This window comes from Eurytemora carolleeae, unplaced genomic scaffold (genome assembly GCF_000591075.1).
Source record: "Eurytemora carolleeae unplaced genomic scaffold, Eaff_2.0 scaffold769, whole genome shotgun sequence".
NCBI lineage: Eukaryota > Metazoa > Arthropoda > Copepoda > Calanoida > Temoridae > Eurytemora > Eurytemora carolleeae.
The window spans coordinates 16287-40106 of record NW_019397622.1 but is presented as its reverse complement, the minus strand read 5'-3'; the positions used below and the strand labels follow the sequence as shown (position 1 = coordinate 40106).

General features: G+C 32.9%; 2 protein-coding genes across 2 annotated transcripts in view; both read right to left on the bottom strand.

Moving 5' to 3' along the window:
• Positions 1–6739, bottom strand: LOC111715231 (uncharacterized). Its single transcript, XM_023490536.1, has 8 exons — positions 6632–6739; positions 5747–5874; positions 4544–4636; positions 3957–4003; positions 2471–2578; positions 1553–1711; positions 663–841; positions 1–245 (listed from the first exon to the last, which is right to left on the bottom strand). Exons 1-8 carry the CDS (start codon positions 6639–6641, stop codon positions 139–141), a joined length of 831 nt encoding a protein of 276 aa, XP_023346304.1. The 5' UTR covers positions 6642–6739; the 3' UTR covers positions 1–138.
• Positions 6740–9446: 2707 nt separating this feature from the next.
• The window catches only part of LOC111715226 (ribosomal protein S6 kinase beta-1-like), a 17355-nt gene continuing 2981 nt past the window's right edge, over positions 9447–23820 (bottom strand). The window contains 18 exon segments of the mRNA XM_023490531.1: positions 9447–10014; positions 10510–10538; positions 10688–10821; positions 12996–13070; positions 14010–14068; positions 14878–14939; positions 15961–16078; positions 16505–16572; positions 16901–16967; positions 17596–17676; positions 18327–18403; positions 18951–19122; positions 19888–20042; positions 20608–20673; positions 21292–21345; positions 21746–21793; positions 22717–22770; positions 23689–23765. Coding sequence (XP_023346299.1) covers positions 10805–10821; positions 12996–13070; positions 14010–14068; positions 14878–14939; positions 15961–16078; positions 16505–16572; positions 16901–16967; positions 17596–17676; positions 18327–18403; positions 18951–19122; positions 19888–20042; positions 20608–20673; positions 21292–21345; positions 21746–21793; positions 22717–22770; positions 23689–23765 — 1250 coding nt within the window. The 3' untranslated portion in view covers positions 9447–10014; positions 10510–10538; positions 10688–10804.

Here is a 23820-nt window from a genome sequence, read left to right as displayed (position 1 = left end):
TCCACTGCCAAATATTTTTATTCATTAGAAAGTAAGAAAAGTAGTGTTGGAACAGAAATTTGTGTGGTACAGAAGAGATGTTGATGCAGTTAGCCATCCCTCCCTCCTACCAGAGTTCAAGTTAGCCATCCTTCCCTCCTACCAGAGTTCAAAGTCAGTAAAGACAACTCTGGAATTGGCAATATCGCATTGTTCCCAGCAGCCTGTCATACCATCCAACCAGTCCATATTGATGCCATTTCCACCTGGAATAAAGAAAAGAATATAAATTCACCAACTTGCACAAAAACGGATTCTCAAAGCTAAATGGAATCATGCGGGGTCCAAACATCAGGATGTTTCTTAATTTAAGTATTTGATTCATTCCCAGCTATTTATATGATATATATTTAAGGGCGCTGGAAGGATAGCGTATGTGAAAGTAAGCGCTTCAGCAAGACGTAACAACAAAATGGAGACAGACTTAAGTGATTATTTAACTCTTTTAAAAGATGCCAATCATTTAAACTATCAATACCTATCAACTATCATTAAAAATATTTAAAATGTAGATAGTCATGAAGAGGATCTAAGAAAAAAGTATATGCTATAGTTAGGAAGAGAACGGATCCAAATGTTAATGAGAATTAGAGAATATGAAATAAATGGTTAGAAATATTTACCCCAAAGTGAAGCGGAGAAGACCATCCCACCGTAAGATTCAGCCATCTTTGCGGCATAACCAGCATCAGAACAGAAGTTAAAGTCTGCTGTTCTACCCTCTTGACTCATCCAAATGTTAGCTATCTGGTTGGTCTGGTAGTGGGATACAATAAATGGCTTGTTTGTGTTGATTGTGCACCTGAAAATTAAAGAGATCATATTTACTGAAAAACAAAGCGCATGCTCAATGAGAAAAAATTCTGATCCATCCAAATGAAGATGAGAAGAGCCTCTGTCGGGACAATGGAAAGTTTATTGGGGAGGAAGCAGCAGGAGGTAAAAGTCCAGTATTATGGAAAGATATATGCTATAATATTGAGCTCTTAGTAAAATTGGTGTGGAACAGATTCCCCATTGAAAATACAGATATACACCAGAGTTGAGACTTTTAAAGCCTTAACTCAAAAAAATCCGGAGTTAGCATCTTTTAGTGCCCAAGTAAAGGTCAAGTAAAGACTCAAGTTTTGGTTATGTTTGGTTTTTGAAAAAAACGACCTGTAGTTTATATCTTCTTAGACTTAGTCCTAAGTGAATCCAGAGGCAGTAAATATTGTTAAAACTATTTTTGAATTATAATCTCAGGAATTATTTGTAGTGTCAAAATTTATGAAATGAACACACTATGAAAATAATTTACACACATCAAGATTTCGAAGTTTACATCTGTAAATCTGGACCTTGTCACAGCTGATCCGTCTGCTCATGCAGAGAGAGCTTTCTGTTAGCAGTCTCTCATTGATCGAATCAATCAGAACCAATCAGAAGTCAACCTAAGACCTGTGGTTTAAAAAATCTCATTTCTGATCTTTTTAAGTTATAGAGGACTTTTCAGTATTTTGTACTTCCTCACCTATCCTCTGGGCAGTACATGTTGGAGTCTACGTAGAAGGCATTGTTCTGGCAGCCTCCACGGTCACAGTCATACCAGTTGCCAGGGCTTCCTTGACATGTGTGAAGGGTTCCAGCCACAGTGTACTTGTTAGACTCCAAGGTGTCATACTCAGGGCACCTTTACAACACAATATATTAGAGCTAGAGAGTCAGCAATTACAAATCTAGGACCTTAAGGTTAAGTCGATTGAATAAACTTATGAAATGCTCTCAAATCTTTGCTTTTGATTAATGAAAAAGTAAATGAAAGGATTGGTTCAAAGCTTCAAATAACATAGCGCTAAAAATAGCATCAAATAACAAAATGCCAATAAATAAAAAAGCATTGATTAAAAAAAGGCTAGAATTACAGAGCATTGAAAAAGCAAATGCTTCTAGTATTCATAATCTAATTGTACAATGAGAACCAGGAAACTGTGGATTAGGAAGACAACATTGAAGCAATGCTAATGTGTATAATTTGATGTTGTTACACAGCAAATAGTTTTACTTGATTAAAATGGGTCTGTTTCTACTGCTTAATTGCAGTGTCTATATGTCGTATTCACCCAGAGATGGAATTTAAAGAATTTGAGCCGCGGTTTAAATCCGCCAAAACCCGGTTTAAATTCAGCGCCGGCTTAAATCTTGAAACATTTGATACAATTTAAAGTGGAACCAACCATATTTAAACCGGGACTTAAATTTAAACCGCCGCTCAAGTTCTTTAAATTCGGCCACAGGAAACATTTAAACTGACTAAGGTTCGGTTGCAAAGATGTCAGGTAAATAAATTAAAAATGATTGCAGGGCACATTCCAGACTTTTCTGATTCAAGCTGTATAAGACATGATATTATCAAAATGTCAACAAGTCAAGTGACTAGTGGAAAAATTACCATTGACTGCCAACGTAGTTGGCATCACAGTAGTAATCTCCTCCATCTCCACCAGCAGGTCCCGGCATATTAATAAAGTATCCGGCAGCATTACAGTGACAGCCAACCCTAATCATAGAAATCACATTAAAGGAACTGAGAGAGTATTTTCAGAGATAAGATTTTAAAAGCTTAAACCCGAGTAAAACCTGGTCTTTGCGTCTGCTTAGACCCAAGTAAAGCTCAAGTCAAGACCCGGGTTTTGGATGGCCTTGAGTTTAGTAAGAACCAACCATCTTGGGGTTTTCTCTCTTTAAGGCTCGAGTCTTTAGCAGCTGATGATCGTAAATTTTGTAAAATCTTTTATGTTTGTACATTTAAAATCTCAGGAATTATTTGTGGTGTCAAATTTTATTAAATATATAAAATAAACATACTATCAAAAAAAATGTATCTACATAAACTTTGAATTTTTGAAATTTACATCTTCTTTGTCACAGCTGATCTGACGGCATTCTGTCTGTTACAGAGAGAAAGCTTGCAAAACAGTCTCTCATTGGTCGAATTAGAACCAATCCTGACTTGGGTTCTATCTAAGCCCGAGTTTGGGTTTTACTTCGGTTTAAGCTTTTAAAATCTCATTTCAGGTGACCCCTCATGCAGAGATAGCAATGCCCAATCTACAAAGTTACCCTTAAAACTTTTATCTGATAAAGTATGAATTAGATATATCAAATGACAGTATATGAATTGGATATATCCATGTTTTTGTCTTTAATTTTTTTTATTTGTGGTTTCTCTTGTGCATTTATTGCTTATAAGAAACAATGGAAATGGACACTATCTTCCATATTTTTAATCAGATTAAGTTTAATGAGAATAATTGGAAATCGGGCGTTTATATCTTTGCATGAAACTTCACAATAGTATGTGTATACTATACAACTGTTATTGCTACACAAAAGTCAGTCTATTGAAGATTGCTACACAAAAGTCAGTCTATTGAAGATTGCTACACAAAAGTCAGTCTATTGAAGATTGCTAAATAAAAGTCAGTCTATTGAAGATTGCTACATAAAAGTCAGTTAATTGCAGTACTTCAAATGAACCAGAGCTTTCAGTGAGGTACATGGACATGAACATTGCACATAACATTCTATATTTAATATTCTTTATATCTAAAATTAAAATCTTTAAAAGTTTTCTAAGCGAAATCAATATTCTATATTTTTCTGTAAATTTCACGGGAAATTTTTTTTCTTTCATATTTTAAATTTTTCATCTTTCAATTGTAAACCTTATTTCTGATGAAGTTGATTAAAAAAAAAGAGATTACGTGTGATAGGCTTCTTTTTATGCAAAAAGATAACAATAAGTGTTTCTTTCATGTAAAAACATTAATTTGCTGATAACAGCGTAAAAGTTTTATTTTTGCATAAAAAATTTAAAATAAAAACACATGAAAAAAACTTTTTTACAATTTATTATTAGAATTTGAATAATGTACCTGGAAAGATCAAGAGTGTATGCGAAGTGCTTTTCCATCAGGGGTGTCTAAAAAAAAAAAATTATGGGAAAAAGGGGAAAAAATTAAACAATATCTTTTTTAGATTGCAACTGGTTTCCATGTGAGGAGAAAGGTATAAAAATAATGCATATTGTTTGTATTTAGAAAATTAACTTGATTCAATTATAGTTTTCAGAAAACTGATGTCAGCGCTAAAATCAGAAAACTGATGTCAGCGCTAAAATTAGAAAACTGATGTCAGCGCTAAAATTAGAAAACTGATGTCAGCGCTAAAATTAGAAAACTGATGTCAGCGCTAAAATTAGAAAACTGATGTCAGCGCTAAAATTAGAAAACTGATGTCAGCGCTAAAATTAGAAAACTGATGTCAGCGCTAAAATTAGAAAACTGATGTCAGCGCCAAAATTGTTTGATTTTAAAATCAATTAAAATGGACTCTAAACATCGTTTCCATTACCCTATTTACTAAATTATATAAGTCATCAATGGTAAGTAAATTAACAAAATTTTATGTAATTTGTCCATATTATATTATAGGTAAATTTTACGAAACTTGTAATGTGTACCTGCCAATACATGTTAGGGTCCATGCCATCATTAGGTTGACTTCCAAGATAAACACGACCTCCACCGTTCAACGCAAATCCATTCGGAAGCATCTAAACATTTAAAATCCATTAAGTATCATCAGAACCTTACAAAATCCTTTAGAAAGCATCAGAACATTATAAAATCCATTAGAAAGCATCAGAACATTTTAAAATCCATTAGGTAGCATCAGAACCTTACAAAATCCTTTAGAAAGCATCAGAACATTATAAAATCCATTAGGAAGCATCTGAACATTATAAAATCCATTAGGAAACATCAGAACCTTACAAAATCCATTAGGAAGCATCAGAACATTATAAAATCCATTAGGAAGCATCGGAACATTTTAAAATCCATTAAGTAGCGTCAGAACCTTACAAAATCCTTTAGAAAGCATCAGAACATTATAAATTTATTAGGAAGCATTATAAAACATTAATAAAATAATTATTATAAAACATTATAAAATCCATTAGGAAGCATCTCAACATTATAATTTTATTTGTAAACATCTTAACATTATTAAATCTGTTAGTATAGCATTTAAACGTTATAAATTATACATCAATTAAAAATTTAGGAAGCAATTAACATTATGAATTCAATTAGGAAGCATTTTAGAATTCATAAGGAAGCATATAAACACTATGGCTAGGAAGAATCTACTCATTATGAAATCAATTAGGAAGCATCAAAACATGAAAAGTTCCATTCGGAAGCATTTCAACATTATAAAATCTACAAGAGAGCATCTTAAAATCCATCAAAAGCATCTAAACATAATAAAATTCATAAAGAAGCATTTTAGAATTCCTTAAGAAGCATCTAAACAATAAAAATCAGTTAGGAAGCATCTTAACATTATTAATACATTTGGAAGCATCAAAACACCATTAAATGAGATAATGATAAAGTATGATAATGTATGAAAAACTACTAAACATTTAGATGTCATTCATTCAACAATAAAACATGAGTGCCTCCTGAAATGGAGGATAATGTACAAGTTTATGTGCACTGTAGATGTACAAGTAAAGTCTTAATATATGCACTGTACTGTAAACTTTATGTACTGCACTGTGCATTTACTGCACTGTAAACTTTATGCACTTAACTGTAAAACTGTATGTTCTGAACTATAAACTGTATGTACTGTACTGTTTATGTACTGTATGTACCTCAACGTTCCCAGCAGTCCAGTCTGGCCCAAGAACATAAACAGTTCCCACCCCCTTGACCTCAATAGAACCAAAGTTCTTGCCAAAGATAGGCACAGCAAGAGCTGCCAGCACAACAATCAACCACGCTGAAAACAGATATGTCCTATTGTGTCCTTTATCATTCATGCTCATTTCCTGGTGAATTTCAATATAAAGTAATCATCATGCTATAATGTTAGATTGATTGTATATTACATCTTTGCGACCTAAAGTTTAATTGGTTCCTGGATTTTAATAAACAAAAGGATATTTCAAGAATTTCGACATTTCTGGTTTGATTTTAAAAATATATTTTATCTCAACAAAATTCTTAATATCTCAGGTATTACTGACAGCATAAGAAAAGCTGACCACATTTTGCAAATCCCAGGACCAGGGGAATTTTGTGATTATTGTTATAATAATCATACATGTAAAATAGGCTGGCGAACGAATGCTTCAAATACTGTAAGTTTATGACCTGGTTTTGCCTTAAATCATAAATGTTCTTGTAGAGTGGAAATTCTACCTCTATATATATATATATATACTTTGCTTGACTGTCTGTATGTTTGTTTGTGTCCAAAAAACGTAAAAACGGCATGAACCGATCGGGCCCAAAATTTGTGTGTGACCTCACAGTGAATGTTTATGAATGCTCAGAATTTAAAAAGATTGTCTCAAAAAAATTATTTTTCGTAAAATTTTGTGAATCCATTAAAAACAATTGTAAATTCGCTTTTTAAATTTTTTTTTTACCAAAGAGAAATTGTAGTGTAATAAGAACATACTTTTTACAATTTTGGAATATTAAAATATTTTTGTAATGCCTTTTGAAAGCTAATTTATTTAAAATTGTAATACCTGTTTTCATATTGATGAGTATCCTGAGTATCCTCAACACTAAATTCTCTGATTATCTGAAGCTATTTTATACCTTAGATAACAGGATCAGAGATAATACTGTACACTGTATTTAAACAACAAACATTTTTTATTTTCATCATTTTATAACATTCTGTTTGTTTATTACAGACCTGTAGATAAAGTAAAGTTCAAAAAAAAAGTATTATAAAACTGTAAAGAAAAATGTGTGGACTCAAAAATTTTGTGCAGGGTTACTCAGAAAGGATGAGACTGTAAAGACGACTTAAAGGGACTGTAAAGGAAAAATGAAAGGGGGTATAGGCTGAAAGCTAATCACTTTAGCTTTCAGTCTATACCCTTGAGACGCCTATCTGAAGTTCCTGACTCGAGAATTGATATAAAGCTGTTTCAAACTTGTACGAAAATGCATATATATACAATTTCGTATAGAAATAGTAGGTTTAAACAGGCCATGTTCAGAAAAACAGCAACCAATCTGAAAACGAAGATATCCCAGAGGAAGCTAATCTTTACTTTGATTTTCTTCAATTAAAATTTCATAACTTTTATTTTGATTTTTAGGTTTCATTCAAAGTTTTCAGAAAAGCCGAAGAATTTTGCGAAAACGAGATCAACACGCGGCAATTTTAAGAGGTGCTGCGCACTTACACAGTAACAGTACAGTGGAGCGGTGATCTACAAAAATATAAATGATTAAAATAATTATTTTGGGAGTATTTGAGGGCCTCATGGTGGGGGGAGGGGGAAGATTCCAGAATTCTTGTCATATAGGGCCAAGTGCCCGGCCGACCCATACACAAAATGCCCATCCGACCTACTTTAAGCTGTCGCTTGGACACGTTAGTAGGTCTGATGGGCCTTTTTCGTAGGTCGGATGGGCATTTTATGTAGGTCGGATGGGCACTTTTCGTAGGTCGGATGGGAATTTTTCGTAGGTCGGATGGGCATTTTTTCGTAGGTCGGATGGGCATTTTTCGTAGGTCGAATGGGCACTTTTCGTAGGTCGGATGGGCATTTTTCGTAGGTCAGATGGGCATTTTTCGTAGGTCGGCCCAGACATGTGGCGGCAGCGCTCGGCCCCCTAACCTGTCTTAAGCCGCAGTGCTCGGCCCAGAAATGAGCTTAACCTAACCTAACCTTAAATATACACTAATTTTATTAAAAATTGTTAAAATTAAAGGTCTTTCCTGGCTGCAGCGCTCGGCCCCCCTGCAAAAAGTGACCATCCGACATACGAAATATGCCCATCCAACCTACGAAATATGCCCATCCGACCTACGGAAAATGCCCATCCGACCTACGAAAAGTGTCCAACCGAGCTACGAAAAATGCCCATCCAATCGAAAAATGCCCATCAGACCTACAGTTGTCGTAGGTCAGGTGTTGCATTAGGTCGGATGGGCAATATAGGACGGATTGGCAGTAGAGCGGATCAACATTACCGTTATTTTAATACAATTTTACTTATTTTATTCAGATGCTAGGTTAAATGTAATTCTGTAATTTTAAAAATTTGTAAAACTTTCTAGATATTTTTTTCTTCAAAATATATAATATATAATTGTGTCGCAGAATTGGAGTTTGCTAATTCAACCAAAGATAAGATAATGTCACTGTACAGTGTACAGTGTGCAAAAATATTTGTAAAATTATACAAAATTGTGAAATTCATATTAATAACGCAGATGTAACGAACGGGAATTACTATCTGGAAAAAATGTAAAATCACTGAACTTACTTCTAGCTGTCTCTGTGGCACACACAGGGTTTCCCACAAAGGATGAGACTTCTGGTATTATTACTGTCTCTTGCCTTACAATTATCATTCCTACCCTTTGCACACTTGTTTCTCTTTTTGTATATTCTTTAATTAATCTATAACAAAATTGTATTCAAGTCAAAAGACTAAATTTAACCTTGGAATCCTCATATTTAATGAGTTTCAGACCGTCTTTACAGTAGTCTCATCTTGTTTAATGAGTTTCAGGTCGTCTTCACTGCAAGTCTCATCCTCTGTGGGTAACCCTGTAGATCCAAAACTGAGCAAATAATAATCTTTAATATTATAGGTTTAAATGGTACCATTGTCATGATTATATAGGCTGTCGTCTCTCGTAATTTGTTAAGTTGTTTGACACTATGGACAATAAGGAAAAAATCACATAGCAGTCATATTACAGTGAAATTTATTTCAAAGTAAATTATATTTGAGTATAAGAATGTTTTAACAAAATAAGCTGCAAAAAGCCTTCAGTATTTAAAACAGCATATGAAAGACGACATTCAAAACTATTTACCAACTGTCATGTTTCGTGGGACACCCTTTACCTCGTACTATTTCTTCTCTCGAACTTAAGAACGGTTTTTTAACGCTCAAAATTCTCCACTTTCAAGCTTCGTGTGTGATACCTAATTTCGCGTTTATTTTTTAGTGGATTTGAATAATTCAATCAGGAAGGACAAGGGTTGATCGGTGTTTCAAAATAATCCAAACTAGTTTATTAATATTTTCTTATTTTACTGGTTTGTATTCACGTCTTTATCCAAAAATCGTCAGAACAGTCAAAACTTTTTGTGGCAACTCAAATAAACCAAACAAGTTAATATACAAATTGTCGACATGCATAATTCTGGAAAATGTACAAATTTGAATAGAATGCTAAAGATCCGGATTGCATGGCATTCTTAATTTCACAGTTCCGGATTAAAAATTCATTAATTGGATCCAGATTGATTCGCATCAACATAAAAATGGACCCTGAAAAATTATTTTCAAGATTAATTCAATTAATTTTCTTTAGAAAACTTTATTCCCCATACAAAAATTCACAGTATTTACATTAAAAAATTAAAAAATAACAAAAATGGTTGCATGTACAATAATACAATGAATGTATATAATATAACAATGTACAATGAACGGATACTTGAATTGGGAAAATCCTGAATAATAATTCACAAAGAAGGCACTTGTCGACGCGGTCAGGATATTTGAGAGTAAAAGCCTTTAATTTGCATAGATGGAGCAAAAGAATAGAAATATTTCATATTCCATTAATTTGCCATCTTTTTGTTGGTAATTATATATTGGTACATTGAGTTAGGGTAGTATGGTGTACTCACTGTACAGTAAGGTAGAGTACAGTACAGTACGGTGACAAAACCGGAAAATGAACACATTTAACAATTGTGTACACTTCGCAACTGTACAAAACGTACATTGTGTACATACATATCAACAACATGTACAATTACAACTATGTGCAAATACACATTAAGAGGTTTAACCGTGTTTACACTATACTGGGAAATATTGCGTACGATGAAAGATAGAGCAGAAAACGGAGGAACATATCTCGCTGGAGGGGGTTAGTTGTGTTCATAAGTTTTATAACTCACCGCTAGAGTGTGCTGGCGGCAATGAGTTAAGAAGCAATAAACTAACCTCACGCCAAACAATTATAAAAAAAAACTTTTCAAATGCACAAATTGGAATTGAATTAAAAAGATAAGTCCCAAATACAATTTACTAAAAGAAACCCAAAGAAATCATATAAAAATGTTCTATTACCAATATTTAAAAAGATTATTTTTGAATGTGCATAAGATCCCAAAACCAATGTTTTTGATAATATGAAGTAACCAAGAAAAGTTTAACAAACTCGCGTTATGTAAAAATTATACAAAAAATTGGGAGGAAATACGTTTCGTACAAACACAATATAGGCATAATATCACAAATCAATGGATAAAAGAGGCACATGGCTAGGAATACAAAAATGGGATTTTAGAATATTAAGAAAATAATTTAATAATTGCTGAAATACTTTAAATTATCAGACTTATAAATTTACCCATGAGGAGTTTAAACGAAAAATTTAAACTAAAAATATTTTTTTCCGCACATAAATAGATATTGACGTTTTCATTATTTTCGATCCCCTGAAAAGAAAAAACTTAAGTCTAAAGTTGATCAAAAAGAATTGAAAACACAACTTAAGTCCAGTTTCCAAAGAAGAATAAGCTTCCGACTCTATCTATTTATGTGAGAATAACAGATTGAATAATGATAATAATAATTAATCTAATGAATGAATTAATTATCATAAAAAATCTAAGCCATCCATCTTCCATCTGTCAACCAGCCTCTTACAGATCCATTTGTTCTAAAACAAAATTATTCACATTTATAATACTAGGCTCTTTTTAGGTCGCTTCGCGCTCATCTTCTATTTTAACTACAAATTGTGGTTCTATCTGTGAGCATCTTTGTGACCTTTCATTTCAAGACGGAATGCACTTGTTCTAGCCTAAAAAATGTTACATTTTGAAAATTACTCCGTTTATGAAGCAGAAATTGCGCAATTCACTTTTTGGTGAAATCAAAATGGAAAAAAAATCAACTTTCAAAGAGAAGATGATTGATATCTCATACAATCTTATTCGAACAAAGAGTTAACTGGTACCGCTGTAAATCTGGTTTCAAAGAGAAGATGATTGATATCTCATACAATCTTATTCGAACAAAGAGTTAACTGGCACCGCTGTAAATCTTGTTTCAAAGAGAAGATGATTGATATCTCATACAATCTTATTCGAACAAAGAGTTAACTGGTACCGCTGTAAATCTGGTTCATTAAAGAGAAGATGATTGATATCTCATACAATCTTATTCGTACAAAGAGTTAACTGGTACCGCTGTAAATCTGGTTCATTAAAAAAAGCAAGATTTCAAAATGGTGTTCTTTTATTGAACTTTGAAATATTCGTCTACTAAAAAACTAAATGAAAAAAGGTCCAATAACGATCGTTATAACACGCTTGTTTTAGGATCGTTGTTGCTTCTTTTTTTTGCATATAATATTTTCTGTCATGTCAAATTTGGGATGGTGGAAGAAAAGCAAAAGTTTGAAAACATTTGCTCTATTTACAATTTACAAATTTTGAAATGGTTAGGTTCGGTTCTACTTCGGTAGTTGGCCATAGAAGAATCCTTCATCATCAGTCTGTGGACGGGTTACCGCAATACATATACATCCCAAATCAATCCCTTTAATACTAAATTACATCCATCAATTGGCACAAAAAAAAAACTTGGGCCAAATATATCAAGAAAAAGACACCAGCTAAAAACCCGTATTAAATTGTTCAAATATTTAAAAAAAAAACCATTAAGCATTTTTAAATTTCTTGCAATTTTAGATTAAAATGCGCCACTCTCAAGAAACAGATAGAATAACAAAGATCTGTGGCCGGCTGTCTAGATGACGAAGAAAAAAAAACATTGCTTTAATTTATATAAAAAAATAACAATTATAAATTAGAAGAAAACTTGAAATAAAGAAACTAGTTCAGTTGCACTTTGTACAGAGAATCCAGTTCATTTGAGAAATCCAACAAAATCTTGTCAATTGGACAAATCCAATTTCTTATTGAGAGAAGAAATTGTGCACGATATCAGATGAAGGGGGGAGGGGGGGGGGATCTTAACTCAGGGTGGGGGAAAAACCTAAACTGTATATCCAATTTTTTTTACCAAATCGCTTTTGAGTCAACCAAAAAATTTGAAAGATTACAACTAGTGCTGTTCTATGTTTAGTTTATTTTCATATACATTTTTTTTTGCAAATGTTTAGAATTAACATCTATAAAAAGTTTGCTTTTATTCCAGTTTGCCACGTTTTGACCCTAAAAGAAAATAAAGACAAAGCGATAAACAAAACGGACCAACTTAAAGGGAGTGACCGGATATGTAAGGTAGTTAAACTGAATATGAAGTGTTGTGGAAAAATTCTTTATGATTCATTTGAGACATATAAAACGTTTCCACAATGTATGATAACTGAGTTTGAGTGCATAGTCGGACTCGGGTTTTTTAAAATTATTAGATAACGGCGACGAAAAATAAAGTAAAAATTATACAGTAAATTAATTAGATGGTTATACTTTGCGCTCAAACTCAAGATTTACAGATCTTTAAAAAGTTTTATATGTCTCCAATAAATCCTAAAGAATTTGTCCACAACACTGCTTACTTAGTTCAACTACCTTACATAGCCGGTCTGTCCCTTTGATGCATATCACTAATTACAACTAACATGAGTGTCATTAAACTCGTTTCTACAATTATTTAACCAAAAATACGGGAAAGATTGCCACTAATATGAGTATGATAAGCAACATAAGAAAGAAAATGCCCTGTACTTCAGAACCCAAACCTTTTTTCTAAAATCATTCAACCAAAAATACGCGAAATATTGTTGATAATAAGTAAACTGGTTCTAAAATCATTCAACCAAAAATACGCAAAAAATTCTTGAAAATAAAACCGGGTATTTACCTTCTCCCATCTCCATACACTCTACTAGAGGGTTGAACCCCATGGCGGGGGCAGTCTGTCCTGGACCAACTACTCCTAATATTAACAAACATCAGATTTAATTTTGTTAATAATAATAATTATAAAAATTTCTAGCTAAAATGAAAGATTAAAAAATTCCAATACAGTGATCCGCAGTTATATCAATACAACGACTGTTTTATTTCAGTTTTGATAACTAACAAAGTTTATACAAAATGAAAGTTTAGAAAAAAACAACAAAGAGACGCTGTTAATTGAAAGTTTCTCTATGCTGTTTCCATGTTTATTTGTATCCATATATCCTAGGTAAAAATCAAAATTAAAATTGTCTTAATAAAGATAATTTAAGTACAGTGATAACCAGAAAACTAAAGAATTGGAAGACGACATTAAAGTAACATTAAAGTGCATTTGATGTTGCAACAACGCTAATAACTTTACCAACAAGTAATTAAATCACTTATTAAGTGAAATGGGTCTGCTTACATTTCACAATTGCTGTTCCTTATGTCAATTGGATTATTTTATGTCAAAATTTGAGTCTAGAAGTCGACTTCTTATTCCAGAGTTTTCTGGTTATCACTGTATTTTGTTAGAACTCCTGTATTTTGAGAAAATAATTGTAAGATATGTTCTCCGAATCAGTTCCCTTTGTTCCTTCATGTTCTTTGTTGATTAATAAGCTAGACAACAAAGCATTAATTTCAAGATAATACTAATAACTCATCTTTTATAATCAATTGCATCGATGATGCAAACCTGAATCAACGGTATCAACGGCATCAACAACGAAAACAATTATGAAGAAATTTGAATTTGTTTTAATATCTGACCGAGGGTTTAAAAAATATCTTGAAAAATGACGAAAAATATATTTATTTTGGGAATAAAAGAAGATAATAAACTTAACTATTTAAAAAGCAACCCTAGTTTCTCTGATTGCGAGTCAAAACGCGGGAAAGTAATTTATCAAAATTTACAAAAAGTCCAAACCTGCTCTGTAACTTCCAGCCAATGGTCTTTCAGATAGAATCCTGGGTCGCCTGACCGACCTAAGATATTTAAGAGACTTAAGACGCTGTTTCAAGTGGTACTTTTCTATTAAAGGGAATGTTCTATAGAGAACATTACACTTCAAACCTTTAACTACAATACCAACATTTGATAAAGAGACATACCTCCACAGAGCAAATTAAAGTTTGCACATATAAAAAATTTTGATTTTAGACAAATTAAATTTAAGAACTCGGAGGAACTGAAGAAAAGGAGAAATAAAATCGGAGAGGGAATGGCAGTGGGGAATGTCAGGAAAAAAGGAATGGGGGGGACAAGAAAAAGGAGGGGGGATGTCAGGAAAAAAGGAGGGGGTGCAGGGGGATGTCAGGAAAAAGGAGAGGGTAGGGCCGAGGGATGTCAGGGAAAATGATGGGTTTAGGGCAGAGGGATATCAGGAAAAAGGAGAGGGTAGGGAAGGGGGGATGACAGGAAAAGGTAGGACAGATGTCAAGGAAAAAGGAAGGAAAGGCAAGGGGAGGATGTCAGGAAAAAATTAGGGGGGGGGGAACATCAGGAAAAAGAAAATGGTAGGGTAGGGTGAGGATGTCATCAAAAAGGAGAGGGTAGGGCAAGGGGGGGGGTGTAAAGTATTAAAAATAAGGGTGGGGATGTCAGGAAAAAAGGACGGGGTAATGGAGGATGTCAGGGGGGGGGGACAGGAAAAGGAAGAGGTAGGACGTTGTCAGGGAAAAATGAAGGGTAGGGCTGGGTGGGGGATATTAGTAAAAAGGAGGGGAAGGGAAGGGTCGGGGGATATGTCAGGATAAAGATTGTATAAGAAAGTAAAAAGTCTAAATTCTAGAACCTGGGTCTGAAATCATTCCTCTGAATATCCTCTAGAACAGACGGGGCCACGTAGGTGAATCCCTTAACACAGGAAAACGTAAACAAACAATAATTTTTGTAAACAAAGATTAAACGGCATGTACGATTTACAACGGTCTGAGAATTTACCCCTTGAAAATTGAATATTTTCAATTGTGGTTAATCAATAACATTGACTTTCGGATTTCTGCTTCATAAACAGTGGTGAAAATTGTTAGAATTAAGCCATTTTTAAGCAAGACAAATACGACGATATCTTCCACTTTGATCAGATAAAGATTTTAAGATGTAAATTGGTCTCCAATTAAAATGGAAGGTTACTTTAACTTACAACGTCAGTTCCTTTAAAAAAAAATGACAAATTTCCGGAAATAAGTTTTATTAGTCCATGATTTTATGTAAATAATAATACTTCAGCAACTTCATGTTTCTCCCGGAGTAGAATTTAAATCTTAACCTCAAGGTCTGCTTAGGTGTTGAAGATTAAATCAACTAGTCTAGAATACTACTTGGGTGATATAAACTTAAATTACTATCTTAGATAACTGATTAGGTGTTGAAGACTAAATCATTTAGCCATGAACAGGCCTGAGGTACCAAAGATCTAATTGACTAAGCTAAAAGACTTCTTCTCAGGTACTTAATACCTAATTAACTAACCTAGAAGCCGACTAGTACCAAAGATCTAATAAACTAACATGAAAGACTTCTCAGGTACTTAATACATAATTAACTAACCTAGAAGCCGACTAAAGGTACCAAAGATCTAATGAACTAACCTGAAAGACTTCTCAGGTACTTAATACAAATTAACTAACCTAGAAGCCGACTAAAAGTATCAAAGATCTAATTAACTAATCTGAAAGACTTCTCAGGTACTTAATACAAATTAACCAACCTAGAAGCCGACTACAGTATCAAAGATCTAATGAACTAACCTAAACGACTTCTCACTAATCAGGTATTTAATACCTAATTATGTAACCTAGAAGACGACTTATAAACTCTAATTAACCTAACTGAAGACTGCTCACTGTTAAAGAACTAACTAGAACTAACTAACCTGGAAGACTAGATTAACTGACTCGGAAAGGCTTGTCCCGCAGGGGGAATCCACTGGAGTCTGTTTGGTGAAGTTTGAATCAAACTGCGAGGTATCATCATCACCGGTCAATACAGGCCTGTATATAATCAATCAATCAATCAATCAAATCAATCAAATCAATCAATCAATCAAATCAATCAAATCAATCAAATCAAATCAAATCAATCATCAAATCAATCAATCAATCAATCAATCAATCAATCAATCAAATCAAATCAAATCAAATCAAATCAATTAATCAAATCAATCAATCAAACAAACATTATTAACCACTTATAAGCCACTTATCAACCACTTGTCAACCACTTGTCAACCACTTGTCAACCACTTGTCAACCACTTGTCAACCACTTGTCAACCACTTGTCAATTACTTTATCAATCACTTATCAACTTCTCAAAGACTTCTCAACTTCTCAAAGACTTCTCAACGACTTAATTTATCACTTCATAACTGAATTCATAAATCAATCAATATTCAATCAACCCTCCCAAAAATCTTACTTTGAAGGAGGGTCTAGTTTCCTCGAGATCACGTCCGCCCATCTAATATGTTTGAAGAATGGATGTGCCTGTAAACAAAAATCAAATTATGAAATAATATCGCTCTGGTTTGATCTAAGTCTTGTTATAGAAAGATTATTCCCTGGCTGATCAGAAGCCATGAAATAACTGTTGTCGGTCAAGAAGAAATAGCAGCGCGATTGAAGCACTTATTATAAAAGTTTCCAATGTGGATATCAAAATCATCGTTTTGGATTAATGCAGGTTTTCCAATACCTGTTTAATACATTGAAATAAAGTCCCGTTACAATTATTTTTATCCTTGACCCCTTGTGAAAATTTTAGAACTCTCTCTTTAATATTTAGTTACTACTAGTTAATATTCAATATTTAAACCTTAATAGGATCTGCATCTGCGGGTCCGGAACCTAACCTTTGACTAATCTGACGCTTTAGCAGCTTCCTAAACACAAATACAAATATTTAGCAGCTTCCTAAACACAAATACTAATATTTAGCAGCTTCCTAAACACAAATACAAATATTTAGCAGCTTCCTAAACACAAATACAAATATTTAGCAGATTCCAAAACACAAATACAAATATTTAGCAGCTTCCTAAAAAAATGCAAATATTTAGCAGCTTCCTAAATACAAATACAAATATTTAGCAGCTTCCTAAACATAAGTAAAAATATTTAACAAATTCCTAACCACAAATACAAATATTTAGCAGCTTCCTGAACACAAAACAAATATTTAACAGATTCCTAAAATTAAAGTCAATAATTTAGAAGCTTCTTGAATAGAAATAGGTTAAAACTAGCTTCCTAAACATAAAGATATTCGTTTTATATTTTGAAGCTTTCTGAAAATAAATTTATTGGATTAGAAGCATCCTAAAATATGTAAAGGTTAAGAGCTTCCTAAATTAAACATATTCGTTTGAGAGCTCCTTAAACTGACTCCCTAATTTAAAAAAAAAATATTTTTGATTTTACACCATCCAGGAAATGTTTAAATTATAGACCGGCAGAAAAATTCAAATCCACCGGAACCGGAAATTGAGAATATAGAACCGGAAATAGTACCTGATAAGATCCCTTGCATCCGGTGTGAGGTAAGGAGGAAGATTCAATTTTCCTTTCAAAATTTTCTCAATGGTTTTCTTCCTGCAGGGTTAAAATCAATTTAGTTTAATGAACAAATGAATGATAAATTTTAAAATAAAACTTCCTTCCGAAACAAATTGAATAAATATTAATATTAAAGAACACATTTTGTGACCTAACATAACCCATTTGGTTGCAAGGTACAAAAACGAAATCGTCTTTGTTATAAGTTAATTTCAATGGTCACAATAAAGTTAAGTCTTCTATTGCATAAGAGCGGCAAAGGCTGTTCTTTTATTCTTTAAAACGTTTATGATGTGTTTGCAAGATTGAACAGAGTGTGGTGGGACGAGTGTGCTTTCTTTATATGCAGGAATTTCTTACTACAGTCATACTCAGAAAGACCCGGAATTAAAATATTAAATTACAATTAATCAGACGACTCTACAATCTAATTTTACAATTATGATTGATGATACAATTCGCATGAAATAGCCCTGGTCCTGCCATTTTCAAAATATGGTCTGCCTTTTATGTGCGCTAAAAATTACCAGAGATATATACGTCAAGTTGTCTGATTAACTGTCATTTCATTCCGAATCTTTCTGATTATGACTGTATGTACAACAGAATGCAATGAAAACAAAAACAAACAAATTCTAAGTAAATTCTTATTTTTGCTGAAAATTGTCTTGTAATGTATTTTAGACCTGTTCTCAGCAGTAAAGGGCGGAGCACCGGTCAACATGTCATACATTAGAGCACCTAGACTCCACCAGTCCACAGCCTAGGTAGATAGGTAGGTAGGTAGGTAGGTCGGTAGGTAGGTAGGTAGGTAGGTAGGTAGGTAGGTAGGTAGGTAGGTAGGTAGGTAGGTAGGTAGGTAGGTAGGTAGGTANTAGGTAGGTAGGAGGGTAGGTAGGTAGGAGGGTAGGTAGGTAGAAGGGTAAGTAGGCAGGAGGGTAGGTAGGTAGGAGGGTAGGTAGGTAGGAGGGTAGGTAGGTTGGTTTGTAGGTTGGTTGGTTGATATTAGAGCCATTTTCGGTAAGCTTAATATATGCTAAATTTAAATCAAGCAATGCTTAGGATCCGGATCCAAGGGTAATTTATCAACAAAAACTATAAAAAAAACTTTCTGCTTTAAAAACCCAAATCTGAACTGATAAAAAAGAGATGAAATGAAAAAGATCAAAAGCACTGAAATTAAGTTCAATTAAAGGGTTGGAAAATATCGGTTAAAACATTATTGCTCTACATCAAAGAGTAATAAAAAATCTCGGATTTAGGTTATCTGGTCAATAAATAGAGAGATAGAAAGACAGACAGACGCTTACCTTTCCGTGTCCAAGTCTGGTTAATATTTCTGGAGCCATATACTCTATAGTTCCACAGAAAGTGTGCGTCACCTAAAATTCAGAATCTTTAATATCAGAATTAAGGAAAGTAAAAACTCTGGTTAAGACTCCACGACGTGTGACACTTTTTAATGGCGTTATATGATGAAAAGTTGTGCAAATATAAAGTTTAAATGTATACAACAAATATCTAGAAATAACCAGAAAAAACTGCCTCATTGCTTGGTTTTAATTTACTTCTTTGTTTATCTGCTTCTTAATCTTTAGGAAGCAATTAACCCTTCTCTTTTTTTGCAACAAAGTCTTTTTAGACTGTAAACACACACTACTTCTGCGTAAGTTAGGGCGTTCCTGTACATAGTGTTTACTAACAAATTATGCTTATATAAACATTCTTAAAAATTTAATGAATTTGATTCAGTTTTCGGTTCAGAATTGTAGATTTGTTCTTGGGGTGAATTTTGATCAAATATTGCCAGAGATTGAAAGTTAAATATTTACCAAGATTGTTTAAATTCTTAAATTTCATAAATCCAACACTCGTTTAACCATAAAAAGGGGTTTAAACTTCACAGACGTAGTTGAGAATAAGAATATCATCATCATCATCATCACTATCATTATTATAATCCTCGTCGTCATATGTTTATGGCCAAGTTCGTTATAATATCCTTCTCATCGTCACCGTAAAGTTCAAGGTCGCAGTCACGAGCCATTGTTTAAAGTAATGGTCAATGATCATGGCCATGGCCTTTCATCATGTATGGCCTATGCTCTTATCCTAATCAAGGTCAAGGTCATTATCTTATCCTGAAAAAAGTAAAGGTCACATGTTCATGGTCAATGCCATTATCTTATCCTGATATATTATCTTATCTTAGATCACGGTCACCGTCCAGCGCAAGGTAAAGGTCATATTGCCACCTGTCTATGAAGATGTTCTAGAGCTAGTGTAATCTCTGAAACGTAGAAGCAAGCAGTATCCTCCATAAATATTCCATCTCTCTCCAGCTGCATAAATAGTTCTCCACCACTTAGATACTCCAGGATCAAATACAGCTTACCCTTGGTCTAGATAGATACATAGATAGACAGATATAGTATTTTCAACTTTTTCAGTTTAAATATACATTTTAGATGTTTAAATATATATAAATATATAGATAGACAGATATATAGATAGATTTACAAATAGGCAGTTCAAATAAAGCTAATTATTTGGGTAGATAAGTAGATAGTTAAAATAACTTAAAATATCTCCTTACAATAATTCATTATCAGTCTGTCATATTCATTATCTTCATTAGTTTATCGAAACAGATAACTTAAGGAATTCTCCTTAGATTAAAATTTACAATCCCTAAAAAAAAAAACAAGTTAAATTCGCTTTTATATTGACAGTCCTATAAAATCTAAAATGTCAAAATAATAGGGGACAGTACCTTTCAGCCTTTTAGCTTTTAAGGTTAACATTTTAGAATATCAACTTTTTCAAGACTAATTTTTAAGTTAACAATCCCTCTCATCTAAATATATCAATTATAAATTGACAGTCGATTATGAAAACATATTTAGATTTGAAGTTGCAGTCTCTTAAATCTGGATCAGTCCCTTTAAAGGATAATATAATAATGACCTGGAAGGCGTATATAAGATCTACAATAAACGGATGTTTAACCGCCTCCAGAATATTTCTCTCCGCCTGCAGCCATTCATTTAATCATTAAATATCAACCAAAAAATTTAATAAAAATTTTAAATACAATGAATAAATCTAAAAATATTTATCAAATACATCTTTTATTAAATCATTAAATAAACCGTTAAATAATCAATTAACATCTTAAATAAATCAAATATTAATATGTCAATACGTAAGTAGATAATTCATAAATGTTACAAATTAACTAAAATTAACAGAGAGATTATAGGAATATAAAATAATAAATACCTGCCTATTTATTACATTAAAAAAATTGTGGAATTTTTATGAAAAAAAACCTCGAAGTGTAATTTCAACTTCTTACAAAGGGAAAACATTTTAATCCATTTTGATTATCTAAAGGAATTGAGTCTTTGTCACAAACTCGAATTTTCTAATCCCTATATCTTTTAAATCTGATGATGTAAACCTTTGATATTTCAAACTAAGATTATCTGATATTACAGAATTTATAGTTTGAAATATCTAAGGTATTCGACCATGGGTTACAAAGATATTGGGATTAGAAAATCAGAGTTTGTGGCAAAGACTCAATTCCTTTCGAAAAAGTTTGTGAATAATTTTTCTATTTTATTTTTGTATGATTTAATTTGGTTCCTTGGTGTGAGCTGTATCCTTGGAGTTCCTAACTATGGTTGCTTTCTTCAGAACCTAAAATAGAATTAGAACCTAAAGTTTAGAAAGCTTAATGTTACGAAAGCTATTGGAATTACTGCGCCTGTTGGATCTTAAACTATTAAAGGACTCGAGACGTAATTTCAGAAGTAAAAAATAGGATAATAACGTCATTTTTCTATTGAAAAAAGTGTTAAATTCTGGTCATGTCCTTAAACATCTCTGAAACATAAACCCGCAAGTCACGTTGAATGATAAACCACAAATAAAAAAAATTTATATTTTCAGATATAAAACGGGGATAACTCGGTCCCTTTTGAACTCTTAAAATGAAATGTTCTTTTAAGCTGTTACATAAATAATTAGTTGTTAGATCATTTTGAAAAAAAAGGAAGAATTTAAATTATCAAAAATGTTCTTTTCAACATTTACAAACCTTCATGGCGAATATTTTCCCCTTATCATCACCAGTCAACTTTCGGACCTGGACAATTAAATGGTAATCAATCAATCAATCAATCAATCAGTCGAACAATCAATAAGTCAGTCTATCAATCAGTCTATCAATCAGTCGATCAATCAATCAAAATAAAAACTTTGGGCCATTCGCAAAATTTTTAGTAACAAAAAAATCGATTTCTAATTTTAAAATTAGCTTTTTTATGTTCAATCATTACCCGCGAGTTCCTGAACGGATTTTCCTTAAATCTTTATTTGGGAGCTTTGTAAAACTACGGGAACGTTCATAGCATGGTTAAAAAGTTTTATGTTGAGTTTTCAGGCAAAGCTTAGTTCCCATGCTACAAAAACTATAAAAAATATCAACAATGAACCAGTGATTAGGATCCATTTAATTTTGAAGTGGATGCGGATCCGGATCCTGGATCAGCACAGGAAAAAAATGGATCCGGATCCAGGTCATTTCTATGATTTACTGAATTAATTTAAAGCAGAATTTTCAAAAATTGTGTCATTTTTTTTGTTTATTTTTATGCTAGAAGGTGATGAACCATACAGAAATCAGGAATTTTTTGATTTCTCTTTTTTCAATAGTTCAGATTTAGGTTTTGAGAGTAAAAAAGTTTTTTATTTTTGCACTTTTTGGTTGTTATTTTGCCCCTTGGATCCGGGTCCGTTGAACCGCATATTTTTGCGGATCCGGATCCAGTAAGCCAAAATCTTGCTTATCCAACGGATCGGAATCCTAAGCACTGCAACAAACACTATAAATTGTAGCTTTATGGATTGACTTTTTAAACTCAACAGTCTGAAAACCATTCTTTGGGTCTTAAGGTTCGTTCAAAAATGTGGCCCTTTTGGTTAAGATGTTTTATATTTACTGAAACCAAACAAAAAACCAACAGAACCTAACTTATATAAAAAAAAATAAAGATTGCGTAGTTTCACCTGGAACACTTTCCCGTAACCTCCTTTACCCAACACTTTCCTCAGTTCAAAATCCTGAAGTAAAAACGTTAAATTGAGCTAAACTATGTTGAACTAGGAAGTGGAAAATCCTAAAGAAAAAACGTTAAATTGAGCTAAACTATGTTGAACTAGGAAGTGGAAAATCCTGAAGAAAAAACGTTAAATTGAGCTGAACTATGTTGAACTAGGAAGGAATAATTACGAATTTATGAAAATGCTACGGTGTCTATGAAATTTCCCGTCTATAAAATGTCCTAACTCTGAATTTTTACGAATTAAGAACTTTTGTAAATACTGCTCAGTGTATGAAAATTATTTTTATGTCTAAGAAAAATCTTGCCTGTCAATGAAATAAACTATCTATGAAATTCTTTTCCTATAAAATGTTCTATGATTTTGTTCTATGAAATGTCACTAGCTGTAATACCCTGCATTGACCGTGGTAATTAAAAAAGAATCCCCTCGGCATAAAAAACGACCTCTTGCGTAGGAGTAAATCTGATGGACCCTGGGGGTCAATTTAAGTTTTTCATTTTTGATTCAACTCTCTAAAGTTGTTAAAGTTTGGCCGGAGATAGATAAAATATGGCAATTGAAACATGTTTTTTAAATTTTTTTTTTATTATTTTAAGCTGAATCTCAGGGTGTTACAGATAAGGAGGCTCAAGCTAACATATTAACACACAATTTTTGGAGCTCAGCATTGCATATTTTTATATTTCAAAATTTGTATTATTGTATTGTTCCTTTTTTTCTGAATCTTTAATGCTCCTAGTTATTTCTTTTTTGACCTTGGTTCTAAAATCCTAAATTGCATTTGCTTAGCTGACCTGTTGGCTTTGTTCCTATTTTTGCGGATCCGGATCCAGAAAGCCAAAATCTAGCGGATCCAACGGATCCGGATTTTAAGCACTGCTTTTCAGTATAATTAAGGTTGATGTTATAGCTGACCTGAGGAGCTGCAGGACCTGTTCTACCAAAGTTGACGGTCTGACCGTTCAGCTCCAGAGCCTCAACCCCAGGGGTACCTGCAGATGAATAGAAATACAGAATAAAAGATAAATTAACAGATAGATAGAAATA